The 14,690-nt window shown below is 42.3% G+C and overlaps 1 protein-coding gene across 1 annotated transcript in view; it reads left to right on the top strand.

Moving 5' to 3' along the window:
* LOC126244545 (U4/U6.U5 tri-snRNP-associated protein 2) overlaps positions 1-14,690 on the top strand; it is a 72,277-nt gene that overhangs the window by 39,043 nt on the left and 18,544 nt on the right. The window contains exons 6-8 of the mRNA XM_049948249.1: positions 288-574; positions 1,499-1,627; positions 13,871-13,932. Coding sequence (XP_049804206.1) covers positions 288-574; positions 1,499-1,627; positions 13,871-13,932 — 478 coding nt within the window. The remainder of the gene's footprint in view (positions 1-287; positions 575-1,498; positions 1,628-13,870; positions 13,933-14,690) is intronic.

Genomic DNA, 14,690 nt, shown 5'->3' with positions numbered 1-14,690 from the left:
TGTTTTATTCCCTGATTTATTACCTTTTTGTTCTTGCTGCTAATAAGGCAGGCCCAACCTTTTCTGCATATTCTTGTATAAGCGTAATATTATTTTAATCAAAAGTTTGGAACGTCCTTCAATTTATGTTATTTCACTTAATTAACTCGTCATCCCACAGAAGATATTTCTTATCAAAAAATGATGTTGTTACAGTGTATCATCAGGTAATGTTATTTCAATTTTATTGTGTTTTCATTATATCTCATAAGATTTAGTTATACATGAAAGCTCTGATTTATTTCTAGGTGACCCTATAGACTTCCTGTCCTGGTTTTTAAATGCATTACACTTAGCTCTGAATGGTACAAAGAAACCTGATTCTTCCATTGTGTATCGCTCCTTTCTGGGATCGATGAGAATTTACACCCGCAAGATTCCACCAATAGAGTTGGAAGAGGAGCAGAAGAGTGCTCTATTGCTTACAGATGAATATCAAGAGAAGGTGACAGATTCACCATTTCTTTATCTAACATGCGACCTGCCACCTCCACCTCTGTTCAAAGATGAATTTAGAGAGAACATTATTCCACAGGTATTACGATAAAGCATCAAAAGCTTACTTGCTTATTTCCATTGTTTGTTGAAAATGCAGCTTTTTTTGTGCTGCTTGCAAAGTTGATGGTGTATTTTACTCATTGTTAGTATTTTACAATAAAAATAAAGAAAATTTCCATTCAGTTATGAAGCCAGTGGGAGAGTGATGGTTAATTAATTTAAAGAGAATTAATTTCATTGTTCTATTGTAACAAACTTACTGCATGTATAAAGGGTTCCTGGTAAAATAGCTGTGCCATTCATTCTGGAAACTCATTTTACTGAAAACTTCCATTTTGTCTAGTAATGTTGCTATATGTGCAACCACATGTTTTTAAACTTTGGACTAACCTGAATACAATATCACAAGTGTTTGGTTCACAGATGCCAGCATGATTAATCCAAAGGATGTTCGTCATAATCAAAACTGTTATCCATTTTTTTCCCCTATGACATGATCACTGAAGACACAATTTACATAATTATTGTTGCATAAAATAAAAATTGGCCTTTTCACAGAAAAATAACTTTTTCAAGAATCATTTAAAGCTTCAAATTCAATTGTATTTTTTAATTTCCATGTCTTGGGCAGTTGTACTGCAGTCTTTCACTGCCAGAAAACAATGGAAGAAAATACTTGTATTTTGTTAGTAATGGCAACACTTTTCCATTAGTCATGTCCTCTATCATAACTGCACCCATATCCAGGGTAGCATGGAGACAAGGTTAAACTGGTCTCACTGTCCCTCTGTCTATGTCATGTTTACACACTTTCAAGATTTTACTTTTATACTGGTTTCAGTGTTCCCTTTCAGTTCTGCCAAACAAAAATCTCTCCTAATGAAAATTAAAGTACTAAAATAAGTTCTCAAATATGTTAAAACTTTCTTTCTCTCTCATTTTAAATTTGTTTTTCTTCCAGGTGAACTTGTATACATTGCTCCAGAAATTCAATGCACAAACTGAGAAAGAGTATAAGACATACAAAGAGAATTTTATGAAGAGGTTTGAAATTACTAAGCTGCCACCATACCTCATATTATATATCAAGGTGAGTGTTACATTATTATCAGATTTTAATTTTTGTTTGTACAGCAAAATTATTAATTGTACATGGCATGTTCAAGTGATTAAATCTCCTAATGTGATTCTGATAAATTACTAACCCTGAGAAATACAAATTTCTGATGCTTCTCAGTGTAGCCGCCACAAGAAATGACCATAATAATTGACAAGTTCTGTAATGCCAGTTCAGTGTGCTCCTTTTTGTGATTGTAATTTTGTTTCATGATTGAAAAATATAATCCATTATGGCAACTTATGAAAAAGAATGCACATTCTCGTTTGTCAGTATTTCCTGCCAAATTGTCATTTGTGCAGCTTTAGCATTTACGTCATCCAGCATTTAGACATACAATGATCCATGAGTGATATGAAGTTAACAAGGGCATAAGCCATTAAAAAGTGAGACAGAAGCCACTCCACTCTGAGGTTAAATAGAATTGCGTGTCATGTTTTCCACAAGGTGGTGCTGGATGTCGGCTGCGTGTCCACATTGCTGTTGACGTGGTGCCTCTGGCTGCTGTGTATGGCTGTCTGTGCCCAGGTCCTGATGAACTGTTGGAGGGCTGGAAATGAGAATGGAGGAGGGTGAGCAAGGTGCAGTATCATTTGGGGACAGACGCAGTTGAAAACTCGTCGAAGGTGGAAGTGAGGAAGAAGATCCAGGTATGGGAAGAGTGCAAAATCTTGTAGGTGTGTATGGAGGCAGCAGAGGCTGGTCCATCACTCAGTGGCAGAGTTGATTGTAGTGGCGGCTCATCAGCCTGTCTTCTGTCTGCAGTGTGAAGATGCACTGACCGTACTGGCTGCAGATGACTGCAGGAATCAAATGCTCACAGCAACCAAACACATGAGCCCAAACTGGAGTCCAAGGCATATAGCACATTGTTGGGGGCCCTGGGAGGCCTTGATGTGGGGAGTAGTAGATTCAGCACCGAGTGCTAAGAAATCATGTCCGTCCATGTGGGTGTCGCCAATATACTTCTTCATTTGCTTCTGAAATTGCTAAGAGGCATTCTGCCTCCCCAATCAGTTGAGAGTGGGATGGGGATGCGAGAGCACTGTGAATAACATGGTGGACAAAAATCGTGAAAAGTCTGAGAGATGAATTGCAGACTGTTGTCAGTTAACCAGGCTGCAGGACAGACCTTCTGTGTAGAAGATCTGAGTAAGAGCCTGCACTGTTGTGTGTGCTCTGGTGGAATGACAGTTGACAGCATATGGAAAGTGGGAGTAGTCATTGATGACAATAAGTCAATAAGTATCCAAGAACTGCCCAGCTCCAAACAATGAATAACACGGTGAATAACATTGCTGTGGAGAGGCATTGTGACTAGCGTATTTAGAACAAACAGTGATTAAATCTTCAGTCTCATGGTCAATTCAAGGCCAATAGACATGGCGGCAAGCCATCTTTGTGTATAAGGTATCCTAAATGATTCTGCTGCAGAAAATGAAAAATGTCATGTCAAAATGCTGACAAAATGACTGTCTGTTTTCTGTGGACAACAAAATGGCACCATCAACGAGCATGGGTCTGTGCCTTAACAGAAAATAATTGCAGACGGGATCCGACAAGCTGGAGGTCACTTTGGCAACGCTTGCCGAATACATCGTCACACTTGGAAAAGAACAAGATTGGTGGCAACAGCTTGAGCCATGTGAGAACTGGTAATATGGAATCCATCCACTGGCTGTCGAGTTTCTTGTTTAGGTAAAAACAAAGTACTTCATCTGGATTGAAGTAAGGGGTCAGATCCCACCAGTAAAAACGAAAGACCTGTATTTGACTGCTGAGCAATAGCATGGAAAAGGCCCTCATAATTATACTTACCAAGGTACAGGGCCTACCGTTGAAATGTATATGCTGTTTTATTTGGCAAGTGTGCCGCAAGACTAAAGAGAGAGACTAACAGCTTGTGAACAGTCACCAGATAAAACTTAACATGATATAGAAACACATGAAACTTCTTGATAGCATAAATAATAGCAAGAGCACCCTTCTCTGTTTGAGAGTAATTCTTCTGTGCATTGTCTTTGACACAAAGTCGATGGGCCGTACAGAACCATCAGCATGACATTGAGAATACAAGGCCCACATGCCATATTGCAAGACATCCGTTGCACCCTGGCTGATAGATCGTCAAGCACAGGGTAGAATCCACACCATCTTTGAATGTCTTGAATGTGTGGGTGCAGGGAGGTGTCCATTCAAATGCTGCACCTTTCCAAAGCAGTTGAATTAGAGGATATGAAACCATAGCTGCCTGCAGAATGAACTTATGGTAATATGTGACCTTGCCTAAGAAAACATTTAGCTCCTTGAAATTCGTATAGGTCACGGAAGGGATGCAATAGCTGCTTCGTGACTTTTGGTTGGCTGAATCCCATTGATGAGAAATAACAAGTCTCAAGTGTTCTATAGAGTGTTGGAAGAAATGTGACTTACCTAAATTGCACATAATACCTGCATCACACAATGTCTGGAACAAAAGAGGAAGGTTGTGAAAGTGGTTGTTGCTGGTAGAACTGGTAACTTAAGTGTTGTTATAACGTCAGGTTGAACACACATATTTCAAAACGACACAACACATATAAGTCACTGAGTAAGTTGACAAAGCAAGACATGTGAACAGGGTAACATTCGAATGAACACTGAGCCCAAGTCTAGCGGCCGCTGGCTGGCTGGCCACTTAGGTGGCGCAGCTGCTGCATGGCTGGCAGACAGCGCCGCAAGTAGAGGACGCGCATAATTGCGTGGCGGCACTTTGAATGATCGGCGAGTCACAACACTTTTCCCCCCTTTGAAATTTTTTTACTGGTCTTGATGGAGGTGGCCTGTAGATTGCTAACGTCCATAGGCATTGTGTGACTGGCCGTAAAGTCTCGAGGAGGAGGCTTCCTGTACGGACGGAAATGTCCTCCATGATAAGAGGTCGAGATGACAGGAGATGTAGGGGTCGAATCTGCTAGGGCCCCGTGCGCCAATCTGCCCGTTGCTGCAAGTCCAGTTGATATCACAGGAGACATGGGCGATGTGTCGGCGTCCGTAGGAGAAGGAGGCAAGTAGATTGGCTCCGATAGATGATGGTCATCCGGTTCCTGCTTGGGCACGTCTCCTGGTGGTGTCCGTTCTTGTACTGGCACCGAGATTACGGTGAGAGGGCTGCGTTATGAGTAATGAGAGATGCCAAGATCCCGAGCGTCCGGTAGAGCTGAAGGTGGTGTAGCGGCATTCGGAACAGGCGTTGCCGGCACACGAGGCCGAAGCTGGTCCGAATGACGCACTGCAACTCCCGTGTGCGTCGGCCACGGTGTCGTAAGATGCGGCCCGGACTCCATTTTGGCCGCCTGCCATATCCCCATACCCAGGCAAGGTCATCGGCAGTGAACCGGCCAAGCGAAGGCACCCGAGGCCGTGAAGTGGAAGGCTGCAGAAGATGAAGTAGCGTGCGGGGCTGTCGGCCATGTAAGAGCTCAGCCAGGCTGTGGTCGCCCATGGGGGTGAATCGGTAAGAAGCCAGAAACTGGAGAAGCGCATCCTCAGCAGCAGAACAAGTCAGGAGTTTCCGCATCTGAGCATTAAATGTGCGGACCAGTCGTTCAGCCTCACCATTTGATTGTGGATGGAAAGGAGGGGCAGTGACATGCATAACGCCATGACGAGCACAAAAATCTGCAAATTCGGAAGAGGCAAATTGCGGACCATTATCAGTAACAAGCGTAGAGGGAAGGCCTTCCAAAGAAAAAACGTTGGCGAGAGCACTTGTGGTTGCCGCGGTGGTAGGCGACGTTCAACGGACAATGAAAGGAAAGTTAGAGTAGGCGTCAATTACGAGGAGCGAATAAGTACCTAAAAAAGGTCCCGTGAAGTCAGCATGAATGCGCTCCCAGGGCGTCTCAGGCGAAGGCCACGGTGACAAAGATGACTTCGGGGCGGCGGCCTGTGACGCACAAGGGCCGCAGGCAGCGACCATGTGTGCTATTTCAGAGTCGATACCAGGCCAGTGCACATGACGGCGCGCCAGAGATTTTGTGCGAGACACACCCCAGTGCCCTTGGTGAAGGAGGCGCAAGACCGAAGCACGCAAAGACGCAGGTACCACAACACGCGACGAAGCATTGTCATTGGAAAGGAGGATAACACCATCCCTAGCCGTGAGGCAGCAACGCAAAGCGTAGCAGCTCTGCAACGGATCAGAAATCTTCGCGGACGGACGATCCGGCCAACCCTTCTGAATACAGCGTAAAACCCGGGAGAGGGTAGGATCAGAACCCGTAGCCACTGCCAGCCGGTCCCTGTGATGGGGAATCCGCCCACAACCCGCTGCTCGGCAACATCCAGATGGAACCACAAGTTCGTCCGTATCGAATGCCAGATCAGGACCCATGGGAAGGCGAGACACTGCATCAGCATTTGCATGTTGAGCCATCGGCTGGAAATGAATCTCATAATTGAAACGAGACAAGTAAAGAGCCCAACGCTGGAGGCGGTGTGCAGCCTTGTCGGGAAGTGCCGATGATGGATGAAACAAGGAAACAAGCGGCTTGTGATCCGTGACAAGATGAAATTGGGATCCATAGAGAAAAACACCAAACTTATGAAGAGCATAAATAATGGCCAAAGCTTCTTTTTCAATTTGAAAATACTTTTGTTGGGCGTCCGTGAGTGTTTTGTAGGCATAAACAATGGGTTGTTCAGAGCCGTCTGAAAAACGATGCGCAAGGACTGCACCAACCCCGTATTGAGAGGCTTTCATGACAAGAACAAGATGTTGGCCAGGTCGATAAGTAGCCAGGCACGGGGCCTGTTTCAGCATAGTCTTCAATTTCTGGAAAGCTGCATCACATGATGCGGACCAGTGAAAAGGCACGTTTTTATGCAACAGGCGATGCAACAGCTGAGCCACCAAAGCAGCAGACGGTAAGAACTTGTGATAGTATGCTATTTTCCCCAAGAAGGCCTGCAGTTCCTTAACAGATGTAGGGCAAGGAAGGGCATCAGTCGCAGCGACAGTTTGCTGAAGCGGACGAATACCATCCCGAGAGAGTTGAAACCCCAAGTACGTGATAGATGCCTGAAAAAATTGTGATTTCTGAAGATTACACTTAAGACCGGCAGTCTGTAAGACATGAAAAAGTGTGCAGAGGTTCTGAAGATGTTCTTCAGTGGTGGAACCAGTGACAACAATGTCATCCATGTAATTTATACACCCAGGGACAGGGAGCAATAATTGTTCCAAGAATCGCTGAAAGAGAGGAGGGGCATTGGCAACCCCGAATGGCAATCATTGGTATTGATAGAGGCCGAAAGCCATGTTAAGGACCAGAAACTGCCAGGAAGCAGTGTCGAGAGGAAGTTGATGATAAGCTTCTGACAGGTCAATTTTAGAAAAATACTGGCCTCCCGCAAGTTTAGTGAACAATTCTTCAGGTCGGGGCATAGGGTAAGTGTCGATGAGGCATTGCGCATTTACAGTGGCTTTAAAATCGCCACAGAGACGAATGTCACCATTGGGCTTAGCAACGACGACAGGAGAGGACCACTCACTGGAAGTGACAGGAGGCAAGACCCCTGAAGTAGTGAGACGATCCAGCTCCCGTTTGACCCTATCACGAAGGGCCACAGGAATGGGCCGAGCCCGAAAAAACTTAGGCCGAGCAGTGGGTTTGAGCGTGATATGAGCTTCAAAGTCGTTTGCACGGCCTAACCCAGGAGAAAAAAGGGACGAAAATGTCGTCGACAAGGAATCCAATTGAGCATAAGGAATAGCATCAGAGACGATATTGACAGAGTCGTCTATGGAGAACCCAAAAACGAAAAAGGCATCGAAACCAAAAAGATTCTCTGCGTTACTCTGGTTGACCACAAATATGGGAACTGTGTGAACGACGGATTTGTAAGATACCTCAGCATTAAATTGTCCCAAGAGAGAAATCTTCTGTTTATTGTACGTCCGTAATTGCTGAGTGACAGGTGATAGGAGTGGAGAACCCAACTAAAGATACGTCTGAGAATTAATTATAGTGGCAGCAGAACCAGTATCCACCTGCATGCGAACATCCCGCCCAAGTATTTGGACAGTGAGGAATAACTTCCCTGAAAGGGAAGAAGTGCAACTGACAGACATCACAGAAGCAGAATCAGTGTCACAGTCATGAACATCATGTATGCGGTTGTATTTGCAAACGGCAGACAAATGACCCTTCTTTTTGCAATTGTGACAGACGGCCCAACGTTGGGGACAGTCCTCCCGTGAATGTTTCGTAAAACACCGTGGACATGAAGGAAGTTGCCGGGGGTTTTGCTGCAGTTTCTTAAAGGGTTGTTTACGGTTAGGTCGAGGCTGCGCTTGGGAGCATACTGCGGCCACGTCGGCTGGCGGGGACGCACCACACGCTTCGTCAACAGCACACAGAGGTTGTGTTTCCCCGACATCACCCCACGCCTCTATTTGCGCCCCAGCGGCGTGAGAAATTTCAAAAGACTGCGCGATGGATAGGACTTCATCTAGAGTCAGATTTGCCAACTGAAGGGCGCCGACCGGATAATAGCATCCTGTACCATGGAATCGGCATAGGATTCTTTGTGAATGTCAGTAACAAATTGACACTTTCGACTGAGACCGTGAAGTTCAGCAGCCCAAGCGCGATAGGATTGATGCGGTTGTTTTTGGAAGCGATAAAAAGCAACACGAGAGGCTACCACATGCATTTGCTTTTGAAAATAGACAGACAGAACTGAGCACATTTCAGCAAAGGACAAAGATGCAGAATCTTTTGAAGGAGCCAATTGCGACAACAACCGATACATTTGAGGGGAAATCCATGAAAGGAACGGAGACTTACATGTTTGTTCATCCGTGATATGAAATACCAAGAAGTGCTGTCGAAGACGTTTTTCGTAATCAGACCAATCTTCTGCCGTCTCATCGTAAGGAGGAAAAGGAGGTATAGACAACGATGAGAAATGCCTCGCATTTGATGCCGTGACGAAATCGCGAATCGCCGATGTGAGAAGCATTTGCTGTTCAATGAGACCTTGCAATAGTTGCTCGACAGTAGCCATGGAAACCTGTGGGTCAATGATGGAAAGGAAAAATCCACTACCTCGTTGCCAATTGTTATAACGTCAAGTTGAACACATATATTTCAAAACGACACAACACATATAAGTCACTGAGTAAGTTGACAAAGCAAGACATGCGAACAGGGTAACATTCGAATGAACACTGAGCCCAAGTCTAGTGGCTGCTGGCTGGCTGGCCGCTTAGGTGGCGCAGCTGCTGCATGGCTGGCAGACAGCACCGCAAGTAGAGGACACGCGTAACTGCGTGGCAGCACTTTGAATGATCAGCGAGTCACAACAAGTGTCATCAATGTAATTGATACCACAAAGAATTCATTGAGTAAGCTGATTAAAATAACATTGAAAACTGGTTGGCATGCTTGCAATGCTGAAAATCAGTCAGTTCTACCTCTAGAGGCAATACGACATGTTGAAAATAAGAAGCTGAAGTGATTCTTCATCAAGTTGCAGCTTCCAACAAACCTAGTCTAGAAAACTATTGTCCATCCACCAGTTTCATCACAAGTTTGTCTAAGCGAGAAGTGGAGTATGTATCGACCATGGATGGTGAACTAACCGTGACCTCAAATTCAACACAAACACGGAGTTTGACCATCAGCTTCTTACTAATGACTAATGATGTAGCCAGTTGATTGGTCGAAATGGGTTCCATAGTGCCTAAAGCTGCCAATCTATCTTTCTTCACTTGAGCACGAAGTGTGAGTGGTAGGGGACTGGTGTGGAAAAAACAGGGTTGTGCTGTAGATTTGAGAGTGATGTGCACTACATAATCAGTAGCCTTGCTGAGTCCTGACAACAGAAAGATTTTCCTTTCACAAATCATTCAGCTCTTGATGGCACAAGATCCAACACTAAATGAACTGAATTGCAGAAATTGTCCAAACCAAACAAATCTTGTGTAAATGGACTACCAGAAATATTACTGTCTGAACCACTGCTGTAAATGTTATTTCTACTGAAGCTGGCAAAGAATAGGAATCTGCTGTGTATTATAACTGACAAGACGGCTCGTAGTAGCCATCGGCTGGGAGAATGAAGTTGATACACAAGTATTAGAATGCAGGAATGAAGGTGCTATGCCCTAGTCCACGTGGAGGTGTAGAGGAGTACTGTTAATATTCTGATTGATGAACAGTTTGTTAGAAACAGTTGCAATATCTGCACGAGCATGAATAACAACATTAAGTCCATGGGTTGAGATGGGTGTGGCGCACAGTTGCAGTGTGACCTACCTTATGACATAGAAGACACAACCCACGATGTTGCAGATAAATTGGCTGGTTGTGTTGAACAAAACGAACAGGTCAGGAGGGCAGGGGCGTGTAGAAATTTTTCCATGATGGCCTTGTTTGTGTGGAGTGCAGCAGCCAGCTGTGCTACACTGCCACGTCCTCCCCCACTGAAGGCTTACTAGAATGTGTGCCTGTTGCTGTCTGAGTTGACAGTGGCAGTGGCAGTCCAAGAATCTAATTGACGGCCAATGATGAGAAATATCAAATGCTTACGCTATCTCGAGTACTTCTTCTAAAGAGGGATCTTCAAACAGCCTCTCCCTTTGGCTAACTTCCTCTTCAGGAGCTGCCCATATGATAGTGTCTCCAACCGAGATTTAGCAGTAACAAAATGGTTGCGACTTAACTCTTGCGGTTCCGCAGCTCGAGTACAATAGGACTGATGGAGTGGCTTTCTGCACTGATAAAACTCCTTTCTTGTGGAGATCAAGTGAGTATTCTTGTGGTAGTAGAAATTCAGCAAACAACACATTGCGTCAAACGACAGAGATGGAGGACCATGAAGGGTGTTAACTTCCCTAACAAGTGATACTTTTACAGTGAGGAAGGGGGGAAGAGATCCACGACAGAAAAAGAGCTTTAATGAACTCAGTGTTCACTACTTTGAAGGCTGTGTGGTGTCATCATAGGCGTATTTCTTATGAGTCCCAGTCTTTGACCACATCATTGTAGGTGGGGAACAGAGTTGGATAGGACGGCAAAGTTTGAGGTATCGTTAGCAGACCCATGAACATTTTGTCTAACTTGGAAGCGTGTTCCTGTTACTGCATTTCTAAGCACTGCTGGTTTGCCAATTGTTGCTGTAGAAAAACTCTGCAGAGTGGCCTCCAAGAATGCACTTGTTGACATCGCCATGTAGTTGCACCAAACATGTGAAGAATTAACCTTATTCATTGCCTTTTTTGGAGTAACACACTTAACTGAGAATGCCAATAAAAATGAAATCTCTTTAATTCTGAAACCATGAACATGTTCAATACATGGCTGGGTTGGAACCACTTTGATGTATAGTGATCTATTATAGAAAGAGACAGAAGCCACTCCGCTTCAGCTTTAAATACAATTATATGTGGCACACCACTCTTGATGCACGGCTGTCAGCACTGTCTAAAAGTGCTGCCTCCTGGCGGCCGAATGTAGCCCTCATGTGCCAGGATGGGATTGAATAACATGTGACAGGCTGGCACCTTGCATCCTGCTAAACTTTGATCATTTACAACATCTGCCATATGTACCTGAGTATAAGATGAGGTTTTTTTCTAAAATTCATCATTCCAAAAATATGGGGTCGTCTTTTATTCACAGATTAAACTATTGCTCCTGAGGTCAACATTTTTTTATGTTGTTTCATAGAGTATATATGGGTAGTCTTACATTTATAGGTGTAGTCTTACATTTAGAGATGAAGGTTTGGCTATTGAGGTCACATGCAGATTTATTTTGAAGAGTTCAGAAGGGCTTGGCAAGTGATACTTGCGTTCCAGCAGGTTTGAGATTTCCCCATATGCCGAAGCGCTTGTTATAGTATTTAAGTTGCTTCTACAATCACGTGAAATTGACCTGTGCAGTGCTGCAAGAGATACATGAGAAACTATGAACTACTGTGTATAACCAAACAGTTTATTGCTCTGATTAAAATTTGATAATTTTGTGAAACACAAGAAGAAATAGCATTAAATTCTATCATTCTACAAACTTTCATTGCATCTGAACAGGTTTGCAATAAAAGTTCTCATACGTGTATGGATACCATATACAAAAATTAATACTGCTTTTTAAGTAAAGGTAACATTCAAAAACAGAAATATTGTCCTTAAAAAACATTAGTTAATTCAGAATGCAAACCAATATTTTATTTGGTTGTGATGATTTACTAAGTGGAATGCAAACGAGAAATTCGATTCCTGTTCACATATGAGAATACCCTAAAAATATTATCAGTTTTTAATCAGCTGTAAGACATGATGGTGACATTCAGCTGAAACAAGGAATAAAATTAATCCAGAATGAAATATCTAACAAAGGAAATTCATCATATTGAATGATGTAATTGTTACCCTGACAGTAAATTACAGTGGCAAGATCCATCATGGGTTTGGCTGAATCCATTTGTAGTCTGAATCGAACTGACTTTAAAACTGGACAAATACTCAACAATAGCAATCATTTCTGCGGGAGACAGCGAAAGTCTAGATAGGGACCTGTGGCATATTGAACGTGTTTTTTGCTGCAGTGTTGTTAATATTCACTGTGACATATGACGCGAATGAAAGGGGTGTGTCAGCTGGTTCTACACAGCCCATGAGAGAGCAGCGTGCAGGCGATATGTGTGGCAGCAAGAGGCATTGTAACATTCTCACACCACTATGTAAGCAAAATCCGATGTATATTCAGAAAGGAACAGCTGTGTTGTAGGTCCCACTGTAAAGACCTCAGAAATAGCAAAATATTTGGAAGAAAAGCCAGATATTTGTGATAATGAAGGTATAAATTTCACAGCTATGCTATTAGGATGACGATATTAAAAATAGTGATACTCCAGATAACAGGGCTAGTAAGCAAAATAGGTAGAAAAGAAAATGGTCCAGAAATTATGTAAAACTTTTTTTGTTTAATTTAATTCTCCTAATGTTATAAAAATGTAGAAAATCAATAAATGGCATAAGTTTAGAATAGATATAATGTTGGAAATTATGTAAATCTTTTTATTTTTATTTTTTTTTAATTTTTTAAATTTAATTCTCCTAGTGTTATCAACATGTAGACAGTCAATGAATGGCATAAGTTTAGAACAGGTATAATATTAACTTTATGGCAGATACTTTATTTCAATAAAACAGTTTGTAATTTTTATTAGTCAGAATATCTTAGAAATAATTTTTTTGCAAGAAGCCTCTTTTGGAGGGGGGGGGGGGGTCATCTTACCTGTTTGTTCATGGTCATCTTATATTCAGTTAAATACAGTATCGCTCAGTTACCAATAAATTTCTAAAAGTGTTGTACTATATCAGTTGGGGAAATGGATATATTTATACCATTCTTCAATAAAGAACTCCCTTTCTGAATTGTTTAGTTGTCTCCTGCAAGCATAGCCTAAAATACACATTCCCATTTTCACCCAGGCCCAAGGAGAAAAGGAGATGTTATAATTTGAACAAAATTTTTATTTCACAGCATATTATTAATTTGAGGAGATGGAAGGAAAAGTCTGAGAAAAGAAAAGGTCTGGTTTTGTACACAGTTGAAATCTGTCAGGAAGTCTGATTTCAGCACATACTAAGGCAAAGTAAAGGATTCATTCTGGAAATAACACACAGCCTGAGAGGTAATCCTTTCTTTGAGGAGCATTAATGCAGCAAGGTTTGCAGGAAAGCATTAGAAGAATTTACAAAGTGAGAGATTGAAGTGGGCCTTGAAAGGGGGCATAGATAGCTCAGTTGGCAAAGGTTAGAGAAGAAGGTGCAGTCCAGCATAGAGTTCTAATATGTCAATAATTTAAACACAATGTATACTGCACTGTGTAATGAAAGATCTATTCTGCTCACACAAATTTCTTTTTTCTCTCCTTTCCTATTTTGCCTCTGTATCAAGACACAGTATTTTTTGCCAGCTGGTTTAAAAAAAATCTGCCATTTTGCTTTAGTAATTCCACGTGTAATGAGTTGGCATTATTCAAGTAACTGTTTTGACTCTGCACTATACTAAATGTGTGTACATTATCTGATCTTTATTTATCATTGTCATAACAGAATGTAGGAATAATTTGTTTTGTAAATTTAATAGCAGTGTGTTAAAAATGTATTAAATTATCATAATAAACTGTTTCATAATTGTGATCTTTACTTTTCAGAGGTTTACGAAAAACACATTCTTTGTTGAAAAAAATCCAACCATTGTGAATTTTCCAGTCAAGTAAGTTCTTCTGTTTATTGCTGTTTTTACCAGATAGCTCTCTACAGTGCTTTAGTTCCAGTCTCTCTCTCTCTCTCTCTCTCCCTCTCTCTCTCCCTCTCTCTCTCTCTCTTTCTTTCAGGTGGACATGCAGGCAAAAGAGGGAAGAGAGAGAGAGAGAGAGAGAGAGAGAGAGAGAGAGAGAGAGAGAGAGAGAGAGAGAGAGATTTGGGGGGGGGGGGGATATTTCTTATCCGTATGCTGTGGCACTGAATTTGTAACGTTGGTTGTTGATTGTGCTTAGGATTCTGTTACATGTTATCCTTGACCATTTGGTCGATTGTTGCATATTGCTAATACTGAGAAATTATCGATGGATGAGTTCTTCTGAGTCCTGTTGTACACACGAGGTGACATTGGTACATCTATGAAAATTAAGGGAAGCGTATAAAATACCAAAGGAAATCAAAAGTTATCTTACCAGATCAAAACTTAAATCGCCTATTGCTGCTTTTCTGAATCCCAAAAAATACCTAGATTTTTCATAAAATTGTTATATTTCAAAGTATTCATGGAGCTATTAGCAAAATAAGATATGTTGCTGACAAAACATTTAGCAAGTTTTGAATGAGACAACAGTGTGCTACAACTTTGGAAACAGGGGATACCCTTGCAGTGTGACTTTAAGCGCTGTGTGATGTGTCTGCCCTTCCTACCCCTCTGCAGCAGCCAGTCTAAGAGAGAGTAGCAGCACTGAAGAAGGATATGTACAGAGAGAC

The sequence above is a fragment of the Schistocerca nitens genome, chromosome 1, assembly GCF_023898315.1.
Source record: "Schistocerca nitens isolate TAMUIC-IGC-003100 chromosome 1, iqSchNite1.1, whole genome shotgun sequence".
NCBI lineage: Eukaryota > Metazoa > Arthropoda > Insecta > Orthoptera > Acrididae > Schistocerca > Schistocerca nitens.
The sequence above is the reverse complement of the archived record's forward strand: the minus strand, read 5'-3'. Positions and strand labels throughout refer to the sequence as shown.